This window comes from Ostrea edulis, chromosome 3 (genome assembly GCF_947568905.1).
Source record: "Ostrea edulis chromosome 3, xbOstEdul1.1, whole genome shotgun sequence".
Lineage (NCBI taxonomy): Eukaryota > Metazoa > Mollusca > Bivalvia > Ostreida > Ostreidae > Ostrea > Ostrea edulis.
Window position 1 is genome coordinate 26,630,649 of NC_079166.1, and position 21,495 is coordinate 26,652,143.

Below are 21,495 nucleotides of genomic sequence, written 5' to 3' on the forward strand. Positions count from 1 at the left end.
TCCTCTCACATACAAGGTTTGAAATCAATTCTACTTCATAAGAATATAAAATCAGGTCAGCTAACAAAGGAGCACAATTTGTTCCTATGGGAATTCCAACAAGACCATAGAGTTATTTTCAATTAGAAATTCCAGCAAATTCTTAAGTTTCAACTTCAGAGTATTTGTTGAGTGGAGTCAGAGTGGTGCTTAACAAAGTAATGTTTGGATGACTGGTCACTATATATGAGCATTTCCGTTTTACAATTTTCTTGAAGTTGAAACTGTCTTTGAAAAAAGTCTAATTTATCACAATATATGGTTGTGTTGAAAAGTCATGCGCTTTGACGTTTTGATCGAGACAGAGGGTTCACGGCTGTTGTGACTGGTCAACAGGGGCTGCTTACTCCTCCTAGGCATCTGATCCCACCTCTGGTGTGTCCAGGGGTCCGTGTTTGCACAACTATCTAATTTGTATTGCTTATGGGTTTTATGAGATTGATCACTGTTTTTATCTTCACCTTCCATGTTGCGATTTCAAGTTTACTAAAAGTTCTTTACAATGTTTTCAGAATCCACATTTGATTTACTCCAATTCTGGCAAATGTAGTGGCACATTACATTTGAATTTTTCCTTCATTGCTATTTTAATAAGGAACAAAGGTTGGGGCTTACAAGAACACTTACTGGACCCAGCAATGTATCTTTGTTTGTAAGGTTTTTTAAAGGAAGTTTAGGAGTTCAATATAGGTATGGTAACTCATATTTATGCGACCCATTGACTGGGATATGCAATGTGTCTAAAACCTAACCATGATTTTGAAGAATTTCGTCTTTTGAAAGAGCAGTTGGGATATGATTACGATTACAAAAAGCGGAATTAATGCCAAGTTCGTTTAAAATACAGTTGTAATAATGAGCCTTAGAAACAAAGACAATATTCTTTGAAGGTTTAATTTATCGGCTGGAACCAATACATATTTCTCACGTAACATATCTAATTCTTTTATCACTTCTAGTCTACTAAACAATGGATATATGGTTCGTACTTTTGTTTTGTTATGTCTAATGCGGAATTGTGATATTCCTCTTACACTTTTGATCTATTTCAACAATGTATCGAGCTTTTCCTTTTCATATTTAGTTCATCGTCTGGCATAATCTTTGACAGAATTCATAATTGATATGAATTTCTTTCGACAATTCAAAGACCGAGGTTCTCTGTATTCAGGACCTTTTAGAATAAGTGAAATGAGGTCCTCATTTTCAACTATATCAATATCACCATTAATAACATGCCCAACTGGATTATAGTTGAAAAATGTTGCAGAACACGTACATGTAGGTGGATAAAGGATACAATGGTCTGTAAAGTTTGTTGATCATTAAGAAGGCTTGCGGCGGTTTAAAGAAACTTTAATGGAGAACATCCATAATCATAGAGTTCAGTCTATATTTTGGTGTTCAAAATCCAAGCATAGACTAGGTTTGGCTTCATCAAATAATGTATATAAAACTCTCAATGGAAAACATTAAAGTTTTGTGCGAATATGATGTGGACCTAATTGTCCGATGACGTAAAGTAAAAGTGAATCAAGCGTGACATCAACAGAGGATGTTTACTCCTCCAAGACACCTGATCTCACCTCTGGTTTGTTCTGGGGTCCGTGTTTACCCAACTATCTTTTTTGTATTGATTATGAGATTTATGAGATTGATCATTGTTCGTTATCTCCACCTTTCATTGTTTATAATTGATTTTTTTATATCAATGATATCCATGACTGCTTTTACTTTTTGTATATTTGGATAAAGGCCCATCACATTCTCGTTATATCATTGTAGACTAGTCAAAATGCCCAACTCTTCAGTTTGTATTGCTTGTAAGAGTTATGAGATTGATCACTGTTATCTTAACCTCTCACGATTTACATTATCATTGTATCCGTGTGTTAATTTAGTGCCCAGAAATTATAGATGCTTGATATTGTCTCTATAACTGCTCTCTTGATATCGTCTCTATAATTTCTCTCTTGATATCGTCTCTATAGTTTCTCTGTGGATATCGTCTCTATAATTTCTCTGTGGATATTGTCTTTATATTGACTTTGTGAATATCGTCTCTTTCTTATTTCTTTGTGCCTCTATAATTTCTGTGTGGATACGATACCTCTATAATTTTTATATCATTAAGACGATATATTTCTTTATGAAACTTAAATCATATTGGAAACTTTTTTAAAGCTATTAAGGGGTTAAATTCACTTTGATTGCATCACAATACCTGGTCGATATTATTGACAATATGTTTAAAGATTATATACCGTTGCAGTATTTTATATCATTAGCATTATATGTTTCTTAAATCTATGCAAGATATATACTAAATACTGATTTTCCTTTCCAGATGACATTTCAAATGGAACTCTCTACATATATCTGTCATTTCCACAAAACAATATAGAATTACTTATACATTTTCTTCTTGACAAAAGAATATAGCAAATAACATTGATACATCGATAAGATATAACTGTTTGCTAAACCATGATATACGTAGAATAAACATCGTTGACTACCCTAGCTGTATTGGTGTTGTAAGGAAAGTTGTATAGATTGTTTTCTACTTTTGCAGAGATTAATTGCAAGAAATTTAATGTTCAAAAATTGGTTTAAAATATATGATTTACCTATCACTGATGCGTGAATTTTATTTTGATAGCAGCAACAATTTAGGATACGAAACCAATGGCAAATTTGCACTGCTGTTCAGAAATCCATGCTAAAATTGAACGGAATATATAATTTATGAGACTGGTCACAGTTAGTTATCTTCCCTTAGCTAGTCTATGTTGTGTTTTTTGACATTTGTAATTATTCATTCTTTGATGAAACCTCGTAAATATTAGAGCTCCTGTACGAACATTTTTAATATTATATATGCAACGAAATGTACTCAAACCAATGCATCTGGCAAAAAAGCCCCGTTTTAAAACATTAGTTCACGAAGCATAGTCAGATTTCTTCAACACACTTTGATTTGATTTCATTAGCGGAAATTGCAAGAAAAACAATTATAAAAATGGTTTGACCTACATATACGTATACTTCGGACAGCATAGTAGATACGCTTGACACTTTCATGAAAAGTGAAGTTAACGAAGAGTGATCACACTATATTAAATGTCATAAAGAATTCAAAATGAAGAGCAGAGTAAGTAGGAACCATGGACACGCCAGAGGTGGGATCAGGTGGCCAGGAGGAGTGAGCATCCCCTGATGACCGGTGTCTGTGAACCTTATATCTTGTTCAGGCAAACGTAATACTGCGTACTCAAATTAAGTATACCAAGAACGACTTAGCAATGGATATTAAACATGTCATAACGCATTTTAGGAATGAAGCTAATTTTGACCTATGTTATACGGTATAATGAAACTTGGTGCAGTTTACGCTTTATAATCCGCGAAGCATTATATCGTATAACGTAGGTCAAAACAAGCTTCATTCCTTATAATCCAATGTAAAAAGACAAAACTACACTATACAAGTATTCAATGATACAAAAAAGTAAACAAACACTGAGAAACAGAAATCACGTGCAACGCGCAGGGTTTCACTTAGCAATAGACTGAGGAAGCGTCGACCGAGAAAACTGCCATCTTGGTTCTAAACACAACTGGGGCATGTACTATATCAATCAAATTTGAAAACGCAAGGTGGCGTTTTCAACGAATCCTGATATAGAAGATATGTGTAGGCTACATATGTAGGCCTAATGTTTACTGCGCAGCTCAAGATCGACTTTTGAGACGCTCCAACAAAAATTACCGGAGAGTTGTTTATTTCTTTTATATTTAAATCTAAAGCCGACATTCCACAACATGCTACAGCTAAATAAATTGCGGTTTCTTGACTTTATAAAGTTTTTGAACAAAATTATAACTTACCATTACGTATGCAGCCTTGTCAACTATTAACTCCGACACAGTAAAATGTAAACAATTCACAGAATGCGATCCACATGTCATCGATTTGGCTTGATGTCATCTAGTATATGTACATTTTGTAATACAAGCAATCCTCAAGTGAATATATATTTTATAATAAAATAGCGAAGTTGCAAGTACTTATACCATTATTTTGCAAATGATATTGTTGTGTCAAAATTAATATCCGACGAGTTTTTACCATTAATGTTTTGTGCACTTATGAATAAAAATAAATATTATGTACGCCTTGTTTAACATTAAGAAATATCAAACAAAGGTAGTTTATTCTACACAGTTTGTTCTGTTGATTTTCTATTTCATAGAAGGCCTACAAATTAACAGTGCTACGATGTGAAATTTTAAAAAACCCAATAGTGCTGTTTTGGGTTGTCAAGGGGGCGTGTCCCTATACAAAGTTCCGTTATACAATATAAACTAAGTTTTTCCAGTGTGTTCAGCCAATCAAATTGCGCGTTACAAGTAAAATTGAATTATTTGACCTAAACACATGTGACATTTACAAAATCATCATGGCGACCATAGAAATTACAAAATGCTATCATTTAATAACTTTTAAAGTGATGACTTATAAACGATGTTGATTAGTTGAAAAATTCGTTTGATTTCTCTGTCAAAATTTCGTTCGGAGTTCATCTGCACTAAGCACGCGGGACTACTTTTCTCTGGAATGCGTCTTCCCCGTTCTAATTTTACCGCTATTTATAGAACTGGATTTTCCACACAAGCATTATATATAACGAAATGCATTTGTTTGATTTTTGTTTTTCATTGCTATCAAAAATTAGCACAACTAAAGATATGAATAAAATACAAATTAATTTAAAGAAACAACATACATAGGCGATGACGTGGAAGAATAGTCAATATTTGAAGACGTAGACCACTTACTGGTAGAAGTAGACAGATTACACGAGTTCCCGGTATGAATCGTCTGCTTTACGAGATCGATAACATGACGGAGCAAGTGGCGACGTCTGATCTGGTAAATATCAATGAAATTGAACTGCGTTATATGGGGCTCAGTCAACGAGTGCGTTTTGAACGTTTTCCTCGATATTGAAATGGAGCCGAATTGCATTCCACCGTTCCAACGACACAACCAGTGTTCAACGTCCCCTCCAACACGATGCAGCATAAATCCAGTCACCGCTTGTTATCTTCCTGTATATTTAATTCAGCTTTTAACCATTGCACCTTTAATTTGGAGTATAATCCATTTAAATCTGCACAGTAACTGTTCCTGACCTGAACGCACAGCCATGCCGTTTTGTTTTTGTTTTCATTCTTGCTACGCTCATTGATGAAGTTTTTCGTCCAATGTTTCGTTTGATACATGCATCAAACAAAGAATTATAAGTTTCATTTCTTAAGTCTTCAAACGAAATTGTTGAAAATTTTGTGAAATCCACTTGCTTGTCAGTAGCTCTCCTCAAATTAGAAATTGATATTATGTACAAAATGCTTTCAAATGAAATTTGATGACAACTTAGGGTGATGTTGAAATACACATATTTTTAGTAAGTTTTTGATAGACATATAGTATAGCCAGCACCTTCGATATTGTCTGGAAACTGCATGCAGAAAACCACAAATGCAATGCCACATGCCGGTAATTATATTATTCGATACGCGAGACCATGTTTTGTGCATAATCATTTGTAAATCAAAGCAAGTTAGTGATACACAATGATGTTACAAGGGTTTCAACACTCTAGTTTAAACTCAGTATTTCCAAATTATATGGTCTTATTTGCAAATACAACCTGTTTGGTCGAATGCTGTCTGATTTGCTTCATTTCAATGGTTAGGTCGTTCTTTCAATACTAATTACTTTCTTTACTTGATCAAGATATACGGCTCACGGCGGATGTGGCCGGTCGACAGGATATGCCAATTCTTCCTAGGCACCTGCCTTCCTCTGGTATGACCAGGGGTCCATGTTTACCCAACTCTTTATTTTATATTGCTTGATTACTGTTCGTTATCTTCACCTTTCATCAGAAAAGATGTGAAAGTCAAATGCATAGCGCATTCAATTTTCAAGCATGTAAAATATTCCAATCGTCTACCAGACAGATACACATTAAACTACATTATTCCTCCTTTAAAAATACACAGCGTAAAGTTCACATTTTATTAGTAGTGATAATTTCAGACATCAAATATAATTAAATAGTATATCTAAAACGAAGGTCAAAATTTCTCCTAATATTGTATAACAATATCTGATTCTGAAGGGCATAAAACTGAAACCATCTTTACCGCAGCTGACTTCCCTATATATCTATCAAATTAGTTCCTCGATTACCATAAAATCAAGTCGTCAAAGGCGTTGAAAATTACCTTCTCTTTCGCACAGAATACATTAAAGTCAGAAAGGGAAGTTAGTATTTACAGTTGACTAAAACTGGGATAAAATGATAGAATAAAAATAAGAGAAACAAAATCCTGTTGTTACATGAAAACATAAATTTAAAAACAAAACAAAATACATAATATATGTATTCAGAAATTGCTTTGGATATATGTATTAACATAATTTACAGTCTGTCACTAAAGGGTTTGTCTTTTTAATGTCTCTAAATGAATTGGGATTTCTCTTAGCATTCTTCGATCACTTCAACAAGACTGCAAAATTTATCAAATCAAGGTGATTGTAAACTGCATTATACTATACTTTGATATTCATACCATTAAATAGCTAGAAAATAAACATGATTAGGAAATGTCCATCAATATAATCTTTTATGTAGATATAAGTGGCTAGATGTACTTAAGCGCTGCGTATCGGTTTTGTTTTTCTATTCATATCAAATTACGGCACACCTTTTGCCGTTCGTTCAAATGCGCTTTGACGAATTTCATAATATTTAAGAAATGTCAACAATAAATACAACATACACAGTGTCATCCATAGAATATGTAGATAACACAGCAATCCCGCCTTCACAGTACAGGCTGTCAACACTGCATCAATGGCTACACCCACGTGGTAATGTACAATTTTTGTTATTGACAAATCAGAAAGAGGAGAGAAACATCGCAGTATAATAAGCATTTATCTCGTACCCAAAATATCGTTATCTACATGTATTTCAGCCATGAGAATGAGAGATATAGATTTCACAACCAAACTCATTAACTATCATCAGTAAAGAAATTGCGTTTTCAATTATTCGAAAGCATATGTTTGCTGACTGAGATAGTTCCAATTTGATGCACCAGATGTGCATTGCGACTAATGATGTCTCTTCAGTGATGCTCAACCGAAATGTTTGAAATCCGAAATAACAATGGAGTTTTGGAGCTATTATAGGCGAAAACGGTGTGCCAAAAAAGTGGAGTCAAATTCGTTTAAGGATAAGAGCTATGCGTGAGGGAGATAATCCTTAATTTTGAAATGAATTTCTAAATTTTATAACAGCAATTAAATATACATCCGCATTTTCAAGCTAGTAACGAAGTAGTTAGCTACTGGGCTGTAATCTAATTAAAATTAGATCCCATGATCCGCTCATCTACTATCGCTACACATAGGTATAGTAGATGCGCGGTTCATAGGATTTAATTTTCAGTAGATTGAGATAGATCAGAATTCTATATTTAAACAAACTTCTACTGAATGTCCCTCAGTGTGCATTGATCTACACGCAACACCCGGACTCAATCACACGGGATGTTTTAAGCGACGGATTTCACTCATTTTATAATCATTTTTCACTTGATCTTCCATAGAAAAAAGAAAACAAATATGAGTAAGCGAATAGGTAAAAAGTATATAGATGAATTCATAAATAAATCAAGGTATCATAGCGGGAAGCGATTCTCCTATTATTTCACATCTTCTCTTTTCTAGGTGTAACGCTAAAATTAGCATAAACTGAAATATATATCATCAACAGTATATCAACAATTGACAATAACCTGCACTACATTCATACTTAGATATACACATGTAGCAATCGTTTTGCAAAAGGTTGGCTAAGTTGGAAGACACTGATATCATATTGCTTTGTACCATGAATGGAACACGAGGTCTTTAACTAATTCCAAGGCATGCATTGATTTTCTAGCTCATTTAAAAAAAAATATGAAATGTAACTTTTGAAAATACATGTACTAGAATATATTGTATTATTTTATTTAAAGAACAGGTTATCAGAATTAATTGTGAGGAAATCTTATTGATATCTAAGAAGTGATTGTGGGGATATCTTATTGATGTCTAAAAATTGATTGTGGGGATATATTATTGATGTCCAAGAATTAATTGTGGAGATATATTATTGATGTCTAAGAATTATTATCCAGCATAATACCGCCCCTTATATATGCTATTGTAACACGGATAAACAACAAACTAGATTAGGTTTCATGTCAAAAAGTATCAGTTTACAAACTAATGAGAGGATTGCATTGTTATAAATACATTGAAATGTTTTGTAGTCGTAAATAACCTTGAATACCATGAAGTCTATCATCCTACTGTGTGTATGTGTTGTCCTGCCGGACAGATCAAACACGGACAAAGTCCATCCAACAATCCGCAGAATGTAATTTATCATGCTTTACTTTATGTCTATCTATGAAAGGCGAATAAAACGGACAGTGTTCAATATATATTGTAAAAAGAATTCAGTATTTGATACACTAAATGTATCCAATAATAAAAGTCAAGAAACATAATATTTTATAACTGTCTGAAGGAAGAGGCATTAATGCTGAAAGCGCAGTGAAATGTTATTTGAGTTTTGTGTTTATTTACTTTTATTATTGGATATATATATATATATATATATATATATATATATATATATATATATATATATTGTGAGTGTGTTTGTGTTTGCCAGTTTGAATACAAGCTTTTCCAGTCTGAACTCAATTCATTTTAATCTGAACTAATTTCATAACTTTCCTTCTTGAAAAGGAAATTAACCAAAATGTGTATTTGTATTATTGAAACAATACAGAAAAGCTGCAACATGGACTGGAGAGAACATCCCATGGTCTTGGAAACTCACAGGATTGCACATGGAAAATAAGCATCCTGTCTCCTTCAATGTAAAAGTTGTCTCCACCTATAAAGTCACTGGACTGTTGAAAAACAAAAATCGTAAGTTTTATGTTATTGATTATGCTATTAAGAAATATATCTCAATATATTATATTTTTTATATAATTAAAAGAAATAATCTCTATTCTCCACGTTATTCATGTGAAGATATTACCTGTATATAATAATTGGAAATAAAAAAAATAAGACACCAGGGATTTACAAAGTAGTTATCGTTACATCTATAAAGCAATGTTTATTTTTTTTAAACTTGACAAAAAAATAATCAAATAGATCTAATGTATTCAATTTATATTCTAAAATGATAAAACTACTAAACTTTGAAGCACTAGTTCATGTCAATGTAAAACTTATACGGTACCAATTTTGATGCACCAGACGTGCATTTCGACAAATGATGCTCAACCGAAATGCTTGAAATCCGAAATAACAATGAAGTTTTAGAGCTATTTCAGGGGAAAACAGTGTGCCAAAAAAGTTGACTGAAATATGATATAGATACATAGGGTTTATGTCAGATTGAAAAGATCAATGCGTTCGTCAAGAAAAAAAAATACAGTATAATTTGTCCAAACCGGCCTCTGAGTACTCCGGCGCTCTGTCAATTCCGGCCACAAAATATAGTCCCTAACATTTCTTTAACAAATCCTTTATTAATAATTCCCTGTACTCCGGATACTGCGTATTCTGTATATCGGCCGGCTTACACAGTCCCAACTGCTATCAATTAACTTTAATTATCCTGTGTAAACCGGCCCCTCGATGATACACCACCCTAATTGTTGCGGTCAATTGTATTCAGTGTACACAAGGTCCCAACTGCTCGTAATTAGCTTTAATTACCGCATTTAAACCAGCCACCCCACAATGACCAACCTGTCGGTATTCGGTCGATCACACGCGGTGTACACAAAGGGTGTCTCAAGGGAAGCCACAGGTAAGTAAAAGAGTGCAACTGGCGAGGAGTCGCGATCAGTTTAAAATAAAACCTGATTTTTAGGGGGTGCACTTTTCAATTATGACAGCACCACGCACGAGGTAATGGCGCTCCCCCTATCGACAGAGACGAGAACTGACATTAAAAGATAAAGTTCAATTAATCGATGAATTCGATACATTCTTGGAATGAAACAAAACCGGCAACAATCCCGTTATGTTTTCCAAAAGCAGGGTTTCCCCTCGTGGACTTCTCGGAGCTCTACGGCGAGTCAGACAGTGATGATATGCAGTTAGCTAGCACAACTCGCCATGTCCGGTCGATCACTCGGCATTGCATTAGTTTCCGTTTCACAAATTGAGACAGTTGAAAGCGATACATTTACAATGAAAGCTGGGAAAGACAAATTTTAAACGAACACAACACAAACTTGACGAACGTACATAATGTAGCACTTGATAACGGCGATGATGTAGACGAAATCGACAATTTACCAACAGAAAATTGCGCGAATAATTCCCAGATTTTAAACTGTTTAATAAAAATTGAAACTTTTTCAAATGAGCACGACAATAAAACACTGACATTTATATTTTTACACTTTGAATTCTTTTGTGATATATTAAAACGTTAGCAATCATTACACACGTATGCATAGATAGTGAATACAAGGGAAGCAACTCTCATTATTGTCAACATTCTGCACTCCGGACTCTGTGCAAACCGGCCAATTTCTTTGGAACCACAGATAGCCGGTTTAGACAGATTATACTGTACATTGTAACAGGAAATGCAGATTACAGACAAAGCATTGGTAGAAGTTTAGATACTGTGTCAATAGATGGAACAAAAGCCAGCTCGTTTGGAAAATCTGGTTTTGTTCCGTACTTGTGTATTTAAATTCACTCAATGTCTTCCTTAACATTTTTACTAAATGAGACTGAAGACTGTCATCTAATAGATTTTAAACATAGGTTAAGCACTGCGTATGTGCATACTTGACCTTATATACAACTGTACATGTGACTAACCATCGCGTATAAATACATTTAACCCACTGAATTTGCAATCAGGGAAATATCAATAATATGGCTTTGTTTTGTATCGGTACCAATATTCTGACATACGTATTTATAATATTTCGAAGTTTAACGTTGGCTTGTTATCAAAGCACAAAAATTGATTGCAATAAAAATATAAGAAAAACACTAGAAACTCATTACTAGTAATGAGTAGGTCTTCCGTTTGTTCACTTCCGGTAAAGAGTTTTCTGATCCTACAAAAACCATTTAAATATATCAGAGAATGTACTTTAACAATAAATGAGAAGTGTATTATCGAATTTTTTACTCCTTTCTTGTAACTTCCGGTGACGACCGGAAGTACTATTCAGATGTGTTTTCCTATGAATGACAGTGACTCTTTACTGTCTATATTCCCTGAAAATTTCATGTCTCTATCTGAGGAGTTCTCAACAAAAAGAAGTAGACTAAAGAAAGAAAAAGTAGTAGGTAACTACCGACCGGAAGTCAATTTTGAACAACGAAATTGTCAAAACTCTAGAAGTTGATACTATTCTTAAGACATGTGAAAATCATATCAAACACTTCAAATATAAACGAGATTTGTGGGGACAAAGAGACGAAAAGTAAAAAAGTATTTTATCAAGAAACCGGAAGTAGTCGTTTTGACTACCGACGGGGTCAATATTCTTTTGACATTTTGAAAGAGACTTAATAAACTAGTATAAGTTTCAATTTCCAAGAAAAAGTTTGAAATTTGCGATTATTTCAATCACTTCCGGTGACAACAGGAAGTGACGGTCGACATGCTCAACACCCTATTGCATGCTTACAAACAGAGATTGATCATCCCTGAATATTTGATGAACCTATCTTTTACCCTTTCCAAGAAAAATGCTGGACAAAATCTCGTTTGAGAAACAGAAAATCGGCCATATTTTCCGACCGGAAGTGAATTTTGGAAAAACAAAAATAACCACAGCAAAGTCATTTCATCAGACATTATTCCTGAAAATTTCAAGAAAATCTATCCAGCCATCTCTGAGAAATCACTCGATTAAATCGGAAAATCGTCATTTTTTTCAAATACTTCCGGTATAGAGCGGAAGTGACGGACGAAAAAATTGAAAGTATGTGTACAATGGCCTAATGCTAGTTGATCAACCCTACAAGTTTCAAGCGTCTATATATTTTCGTTATTGAGAAACTGAAAAAAACAAAGTTTGAATTTGTCCACCCCCCTATCTCACGACCGGAAGTGAATTTTCAAAAAATATTTGACGTTACTCTAGACATTTATAGTGTCTACAATATATGTTAAATACAAGTCAAACACTTGTTTAGTAAACGAGATTTAAGGCATTGAAAAAGGAGAATTTGAAAAGTTTTTCCTTAATTACCGGAAGTCGACGTTTCCACTTCCGGTGGGGTCAACGGTTTTTAATACTCCAAAAGATACCTGATAAAGTGGTATAGAATTTGATTCAACAACTACAACTTTAATTTTTCGATTTTTTTATCACTTCCGGTGACGACAGGAAGTGACGGCGGACGTGCTTAACCCAATTCGGCTCGCCTACTCCTTAAGGTCTATCACTCCTGTAAGTTTGGTATCTTAATCTTTTACCGTTTCTGAGATCTCGCGCGGACAAAATATTTTGAAAAAAACCGGAAATCGGACATATCTGACGAACGGAAGTGAATTTCAAAAAAATGAAAAAAAAACTCTGGAGGTATTTATATTCTCTATCATCCCTGAAAATTTCAAGAAAATCCATCCAGCCATCTCTGAGAAATCTTCAGTGAAAAAAAAAAGAATAATAAAAAGAATAATAACTAGAAACTCATTACTAGTAATGAGTAGGTCTTCCGTTAGACCACTTCCGGTAAAGAGCTTTCTGTTCCTACAAAAACCATTTAAATATATCAGAAAATAAGCCTTAACAATGAATAAGAAATGTATTATCGAATTTTTTACTCCTTTCTCGTAACTTCCGGTGACGACCGGAAGTACTATTCAGATGCGTTTTCCTATAAATGACAGCGACTCTTTACTGTCTATATTCCCTGAAAATTTCACGTCTCTATCTGAAAGAGTTCTCAAAAAAAGAAGTAAACCTAAGAAAGAAAAAGTAGTAGGTAACTACCGACCGGAAGTCAATTTTGAAAAACAAAATTATTAAAACTTTAGAAGTTGATACTTTTATTAAGACATGTGAAAATCATATGAAAGACTTCAAATATAAGCGAGATTTATGGGGACAAAGAGACGAAAATTAAAAAGGTATTTTATCAAGAAACCGGAAGTAGTCGTTTTGACTACCGACAGAGTCAATATTCTTTTGACACTTTGAAAGAGACTTAATAAACTAGTATAGGTTTCAATTTAAAGGAAAAAGTTTGAAATTTGCGATTCTTTCCATCACTTCCGGTGACGACAGGAAGTGACGGTCGACATGTTCAACCCCCTACTGCACGCCTCCAAACGGAGATTGATCATCCCTGAATATTTGATGAACCTATATTTTACCTTTCCCAAGAAAAATGCTGGACAAAATTTCTTTGGAGAAACAGAAAATCGGTCATATTTTCCGACCGGAAGTGAATTTTGTAAAAACAAAAATAATTATAGCAAGGTCATTTCATAAGACATTATTCCTGAAAATTTCAGCCATCTCTGAGAAATCACTCGAAGAAATCGGAAAATCGATATTTTTTCAAATACTTCCAGTATCGACCGGAAGTGACGGACAAAAAAATTGAATGTATGTGTACAATGGACTAATGTCAGTTGATCAACTCTACAAGTTTCAAGCGTCTATCTATATTCATCATTGAGAAACTGAAAAAACAAGGTTTGAATATGTCCACCCTATATCTCACGACCGGAAGTGAATTTTTTCAAAAATATTTAAATTTACTCTAGACATTTATAGTGTCTATAACATATGTAAAATTGAAATCATTAACTTGTTTTATGACCGAGATTTATGGCACTTAAAAATGAGAGAATGAATAGTCTTTCTTTGATATAACCGGAAGTTGGAGTTTCAACTTCCGGTGGGGTCAACATTTTTTTGAGAATTAGAACCAGACCTAGTAAACCGATATAGGTTTCAGTTTGAAAGAAAAAAGTTTGAAATATATAATTCATTTAATCACTTCCGGTGACGACCGGAAGTGACGGCCGACATTCTTAACCCCCTACTGCACGCTTACAAAGTGAGATGTATTAACTCTGAAATTTTGGTGACTCTATCTTTTACCGTTTCTGAGAAAAACGCTGGACAAAATATCTTGTAAAAAGACGAAAATTGGACATATCTTGCGACCGGAAGTGAATTTTGAAAAAATGAAAAAAATGCCTCGAGGTACCATCGTTCTCTATAACCTGTGAAAGTTTCAGGAAAATCCATCCAACGGTCTCGGAGACGAAAGGGAAAAAAAAAAAAAAATAATAATAATAATAAACAGTAGAATCACTAGAAGGTCTTCCGTTGGTAACGGAAGACCTTAATAATAACTAGAAACTCATTACTAGTAATGAGTAGGTCTTCCGTTTGTTCACTTCCGGTAAAGAGTTTTCTGATCCTACAAAAACCATTCAAATATATCAGAGAATGTACTTTAACAATAAATGAGAAATGTATTATCGAATTTTTTACTCATTTCTTGTAACTTCCGGTGACGACCGGAAGTACTATTCAGATGTGTTTTCCTATAAATGACAGTGACTCTTAACTGTCTATATTCCCTGAAAATTTCACGTCTCTATCCGAAGAGTTCTCAACAAAAAGAAGTAGAAGAAAGAAAAAGTAGTAGGTAACTACCGACCGGAAGTCAATTTTGAAAAACGAAATTGTCAAAACTCTAGAAGTTGATACTATTCTTAAGACATGTGAAAATCATATCAAACACTTCAAATATAAGCGAGATTTGTGGGGACAAAGAGACGAAAAGTAAAAAGGTATTTTATCAAGAAACCGGAAGTAGTCGTTTTGACTACCGACGGAGTCGATATTCTTTTGACACTTTGAAAGAGACTTAATAAACTAATATAGGTTTCAATTTATAAGAAAAAGTTTGAAATTTACGATTATTTCAATCACTTCCGGTGACGACAGGAAGTGACGGTCGACATGCTCAACACCCTATTGCATGCTTACAAACAGAGATTGATCATCCCTGAATATTTGATGAACCTATCTTTTACCCTTTCCAAGAAAAATGCTGGACAAAATCTCGTTTGAGAAACAGAAAATCGGCCATATTTTCCGACCGGAAGTGAATTTTGGAAAAACAAAAATAACCACAGCAAAGTCATTTCATAAGACATTATTCCTGGAAATTTCAAGAAAATCTATCCAGCCATCTCTGAGAAATCACTCGATTAAATCGGAAAATCGTTATTTTTTTCAAATACTTCCGGTATAGAGTGGAAGTGACGGACGAAAAAATTGAAAATATGTGTACAATGACCTAATGCTAGTTGATCAACCCTACAACTTTCAAGCGTCTATATATTTTCGTTATTGAGAAACTGAAAAAACAAAGTTTGAATTTGTCCACCCCCTATCTCACGACCGGAAGTGAATTTTCGAAAAATATTTGACATTACTCTAGACATTTATAGTGTCTACAATATATTTTAAATACAAGTCAAACACTTGTTTAGTAAACGAGAATTAAGGCATTGAAAAAGGAGAATTTGAAAAAAAATTTCCTTAATTACCGGAAGTAGACGTTTCCACTTCCGGTGGGGTCAACGGTTTTCAATACTTCAAAAGATACCTGATAAAGTGGTATAGGTTTCGATTCAACAACTACAACTTTAATTTTTCGATTCATTTTATCACTTCCGGTGACGACCGGAAGTGACGGCCAACATTCTTAACCCTCAACTGCATGCCTACAAAGTGAGATCTATCAACTCTGAAAATTTGGTGACTCTATCTTTTACCGCTTCTGAGAAAAACGCTGGACAACGAAAACAGCTAATAAGCCGTATTTGCCAGCCGGAAGTGAATTTTGAAAAAATGAAAAAAAGTGTCCGAAATATTTTCATTCTCTATCATCCCTGAAAATTTCAAGAAAATCCATCCAGCCATCTCTGAGAAATCGAGGGGAAAAAATAATAATAATAATAATAACTAGACACGATCTCGTTGCGAGCAACGAGTAGGTCTTCCGTCCGATTTGTTGATGCACTCGGAGTTAAAAAAAAAAAAAAAAAGACAAATGAGTCCCAATTTAGTTTCCGACTTTAAGACACTTTAGATATAATCAATTTTTCATATCATAAGCTTCTGAAGCAAAGTTGCGGTGAAATTCGTTTGAAATTCGACTCTCCAGGCGAGCCATAAGGCCCGCGGGCCTATTTCTTGATGTCATTTGTTAGCCCTCTATAGACTCAACAACTTTAGTTCTATATGTCTTTACAAAATATTTACCTGTAAAAAGTTATTGAGATCGACCGATATTGACAAAAAATCGACTCTACAGGCGAGCCATTAGGACCATAGACCTATTTCTTGATATCAATCGATAGATCTCGATAAACTGAACAACTTTTGTTCAATATGTCCTTACAAAATATTTACCAGTTACAAGTTTTTGAAATCGACTGATATCGACAAAAATCGACTCTACAGGCGAGCCATGAGGCCCACAGACCCATTTTTTGATATTGATCGATAGGTTATGACACATTGAACAACTTTTGTTCAATAATGCTTTTCAAAAAATATGTCGTTTTAAAGATATGAGGCGTCAAATATTTACGATTTTGGCCCTTAAAATCTCTAATTACGTAACATATGACCTACTTTTTGATTTGATAAGATCAAGCTCGTTGAGATGAACATTTCCGCTTCTACAACTTATTATAAAATATTAATAGTTTCTGAGATATTCTCAAAAACATTTGGACCCTTCTGAACCCCTAATTTAAAGGGCCAGCCCCTATTGCTTGATATCGTAAGAAAGGCCTTGTCATTTTAAACATTTTTTGCTCAACAAGTATTTAGAAATTCTTTACCGTTCTCGAGTTATCTCTACAAGAAATATTTAGGGGCCAAACTGTAGCTCCCTAACGGGGCCACATAGGGAAAAAACGAAATGTACATATTGTTTAGATTATCATTCTGAACAACTTTTGTTCAATAATGCTTTTCAAAATATTTGTCGTTTTCAAGATATGAGGCGTCAATTATTTATGATTTTGGCCCTTAAAATCCCTTATTACGTAACATATGACCTACTTTTTGATTTGATAAGAACAAGCTCGTTTAGATGAACATTTCCGCTTCAATGACTTATTACAAAATATTAATAGTTTCTGAGATATTCTCATAAACCTTTGGACCCTTCTGGGCCCCTAATTTAAAGGGTCAGCCCCTTTTCCTTGATATCGTAAGAAAGGTCATGACATTTCAAACATTTTTTGTTCAACAAGTATTTAGAAATTCTTGACCGTTCTCGAGTTATTTCTAGAAGTAATTTTTAGGGGCCAAACTGTAGCTCCCTAACGGGGCCACATAGGGTAAAAACGAAATATGCATATTGTTCAGATCATCATTCTGAACAACTTTTGTTCTTTATTGCTTTTCAAAATATTTGTCGTTTTCGAGATACAAGGGGTAAAAAATTTATGGTTTTGGCCCTTAAAATCCCTTATTACGTAACATATGACCTAAATTTTTATCTGAATAGATTTGGATAGTTGAGATGAACATTTTTTGTTCTTTGACTTATACCAAAATATTAACGATTTTTGAGATATTTGATCTAGACTTTGAGCCCTTCTAGATCCCTAATTTAAGGGGCTAGCCCCTAAATCTTGATATTTTCGAAAAGATCTTGTAAATGTGCACAACTTTTGTTCTACATGTCTTAACAAAATATTTGCAAGAAAAAAGATATTGGAGATGAAAGGTCAAAAATCGCCGAAATCGGCGAAAAATTTTGGCATCCATTTTTTCAGGTCCAGGCGAGCGTTTAGGCAAATCGCCTCCGGTAAAATCGAATCCCCCACAAATCTTCTAAAATGTTTACTCTATCTTGTGTAGAAATTTCAAGACTCTAGCTTCAAAACTAACGGAGGAGATGTGTGGACAACAAGGCCCTTCAAAAAGTCACTAAAAGAGAGATAACTCCTGACCGGAAGTGACGTCAAGCACGAAATTTTGCAAGCAAAGTCTCGTCACCAAAAGACATCTTTCCTGAAAATTTCGTGAAAATCGAACGAGAAATGGCTGAGAAAAACGCGTGTACTACCAAGGAAAATAATAATAATAATAATAATAATAAAAATAATAATAATAATGAAGAAGAACGCGAACAATAATAGTAAGGTCTTCCGCAGGAGACGGAAGACCTTAATAATGAAGAAGAAGAACGCGAACAATAATAGTAAGGTCTTCCGCAGGAGACGGAAGACCTTAATAAACAGTACAATCACTAGAAGGTCTTCCGTTGGAAACGGAAGACCTTAATAATAATAAACAGTAGAATCACTATAAGGTCTTCCGTCTGGAACAGAAGACCTTAACTAGAAACTCATTACTAGTAATGAGTAGGTCTTCCGTTTGTTCACTTCTGGTAAAGAGGTTTCTGATCCTACAAAAACCATTGAAATATATCAGAGAATGTACTTTAACAATAAATGAGAAGTGTATTATCGAATTTTTTACTCCTTTCTTGTAACTTCCAGTGACGACCGGAAGTACTATTCAGATGTGTTTTCCTATGAATGACAGTGACTCTTAACTGTATATTCCCTGAAAATTTCACGTCTCTATCCGAAGAGTTCTTAACAAAAAGAAGTAGACTAAAGAAAGAAAAAGTAGTAGGTAACTACCGACCGGAAGTCAATTTTGAAAAACGAAATTGTCAAAACTCTAGAAGTTGATACTATTCTTAAGACATGTGAAAATCATATCAAACACTTCAAATATAAGCGAGATTTGTGGGGACAAAGAGACAAAAAGTAAAAAAGTATTTTATCATGAAATCGGAAGTAGTCGTTTTGACTACCGACGGGATCAATATTCTTTTGACATTTTGAAAGAGACTTAATAAAGTAGTATAAGTTTTAATTTAAAAGAAAAAGTTTGAAATTTACGATTATTTCAATCACTTCCGGTGACGACAGGAAGTGACGGTCGACATGCTCAACACCCTATTGCATGCTTATAAACAGAGATTGATCATCCCTGAATTTTGATGAACCTATCTTTTACCCTTTCCAAGAAAAATGCTGGACAAAATCTCGTTTGAGAAACAGAAAATCGACCATATTTTCCGACCGGAAGTGAATTTTGGAAAAACAAAAATAACCACAGGAATGTCATTTCATCAGACATTATTCCTGAAAATTTCAAGAAAATCTATCCAGCCATCTCTGAGAAATCACTCGAAGAAATCGGAAAATCATCATTTTTTTCAAATACTTCCGGTATAGAGCGGAAGTGACGGACGAACAAATTGAGAGTATGTGTACAATGGCCTAATGCTAGTTGATCAACCCTACAAGTTTCAAGCGTCTATATATTTTCGTTATTGAGAAACTGAAAAAGTAAAGTTTGAATTTGTCCACCCCCTATCTCACGACCGGAAGTGAATTTTCGAAAAATATTTGACGTTACTCTAAACATTTATAGTGTCTACAATATATGTTAAATACAAGTCAAACACTTGTTTTGTAAACGAGATTTAAGGCATTGAAAAAGGAGAATTTGAAATGTTTTTCCTTAATTACCGGAAGTCGACGTTTCCACTTCCGGTGGGGTCAACGGTTTTCAATACTCCAAAAGATACCTGATAAAGTGGTATAGGTTTCGATTCAACAACTACAACTTTAATTTTTCGATTCTTCTTATCACTTACGGTCACGGCCGGAAGTGACGGCCGACATTTTGAACCCCCAACTGCACGCCTACAAAGTGAGATCTATCAACTCTGAAAATTTGGTGACTCTATCTTTTACCGTTTCTGAGAAAAACGATGGAGAAAATCTCTTCTAAAAAAACGGAAATTGGACATATCTAACGACCGGAAGTGAATTTTGAAAAAATGAAAAAAACGCCTGGGGGTATTTTCATTCTCTATCATCCCTGAAAATTTCAAGAAAATCCATCCAGCCATCTCTGAGAAATCGTGCTGACATAAAAAGGGGAAAAAAATAATAATAACTAGAGCAAAGCTCGTTGCAAAGCAACGAGTGGGTCTTCCTTCATAGCTGTGTGATTGATTTTATGTTGTTTTTGTCTCCTTTGAGAATTTTTTAATCATGTGGAGACATCACCATATACTGGTGATTGGCTTCAATATTAAGGATGTTTTAAGAAAAGTGTAATAAAACTTGTTCATGTGCTCCTGGAGAGAAAGTTGAAAATAACAACGTCTGTAAAACGTGATATACATTAACTGAACAGACTTTGATCACAAACCCATTTGAGCTTCTGGCTCAGATGAGCTAAACATCACTTGGTTTTTCTTATTAAAGTCACAAATTAAAATAATTTGCTTCAATACAAAAAAATCACAATGTAATAATCTTTCTGTGAGCTTTAAAAATTTCAGATAAATATAACAGGAAATGAAGAATTCTCTATGTTTATTTTTTGATCTGTTGGGAATCAAAACTGTACATAATTAAAAAAAACAACAACAGGATTCACCTGTAAAAGCTTTGCTGTATTTTAAATGTGATTCAACATCACATTGAAATAACACATGAAAGATGTACATTATAGTAGTACATGTTCTATACATTGAGTCAACAAACAAGCAACCATGTATACACAATTGTATACATTAAAACAGCTCTAATACTGTAAACGTATTACATTTGGTTGTGTATTCTTTTTAGCGCCTTTGGCGGAAAGCAACTTCCGCTCATTCAAATACAACGCTAAATGTCTTACACTCTACACATAAATAAAAAAACAAAAAAGAATTCGCTAAATCAAATTCACGCTAACTTGTTCAAAAATCAATTTCCGCCAAATATCGTACACGCTGAATATAATACATTTACAGTAAATATATGCATACTTTTAAATTTCACTTGTTACATGTTGTAGTTGTATAGGCCTAATATGTAAATTATATTAGATAGAGGGTTTTTGTCCATCTGTGTCTCTTAATTTCTGTATTCTGCTGATATTTTTAAGCATCACCAATTTTCTATTCATATGCTCTTTTGGCAAATCATCGTTATGCTGGGAATCAATCTACACAATCACTTAACCTGGAGACATACTGTCGCACCTAAAACAAATATGAAAATTCTTGATTTTAATAGATAAATAAATTATAAACCATGTGTTCAGAGCCATTCACTATTTTTTTTTATGTAAAAGTACATGTATTTCACTTAGATATTTAGTACAAGCTGTTAAAAACAGTAATGAAATTCAAGTAATGCTTTGGGGTATATGTAGAATTTTTTCATCATTTCAAAA

At 34.0% G+C, this 21,495-nt stretch overlaps 1 protein-coding gene and 1 long non-coding RNA gene across 5 annotated transcripts in view; one reads left to right on the forward strand and one right to left on the reverse strand.

The window, feature by feature from the left end:
* Window positions 1-21,495, forward strand: part of LOC125673510 (ryncolin-1-like) — a 129,817-nt gene that overhangs the window by 81,350 nt on the left and 26,972 nt on the right. The window contains exon 1 of one of the 3 annotated variants that reach the window (XM_056160307.1): window positions 8,971-9,109. The exons of the other annotated variants lie outside the window; for them this stretch is intronic. Coding sequence (XP_056016282.1) covers window positions 9,028-9,109 — 82 coding nt within the window. The 5' untranslated portion in view covers window positions 8,971-9,027. Of the gene's footprint in view, window positions 1-8,970; window positions 9,110-21,495 lie in introns of those variants that run through there. 3 annotated transcript variants of the gene reach the window in all.
* LOC125673528 (uncharacterized) overlaps window positions 20,629-21,495 on the reverse strand; it is a 10,323-nt gene continuing 9,456 nt past the window's right edge. For both annotated transcript variants that reach the window (XR_008801855.1, XR_008801856.1), the window contains exon 9: window positions 20,629-21,301. This is a non-coding gene — a long non-coding RNA (uncharacterized LOC125673528). The remainder of the gene's footprint in view (window positions 21,302-21,495) is intronic.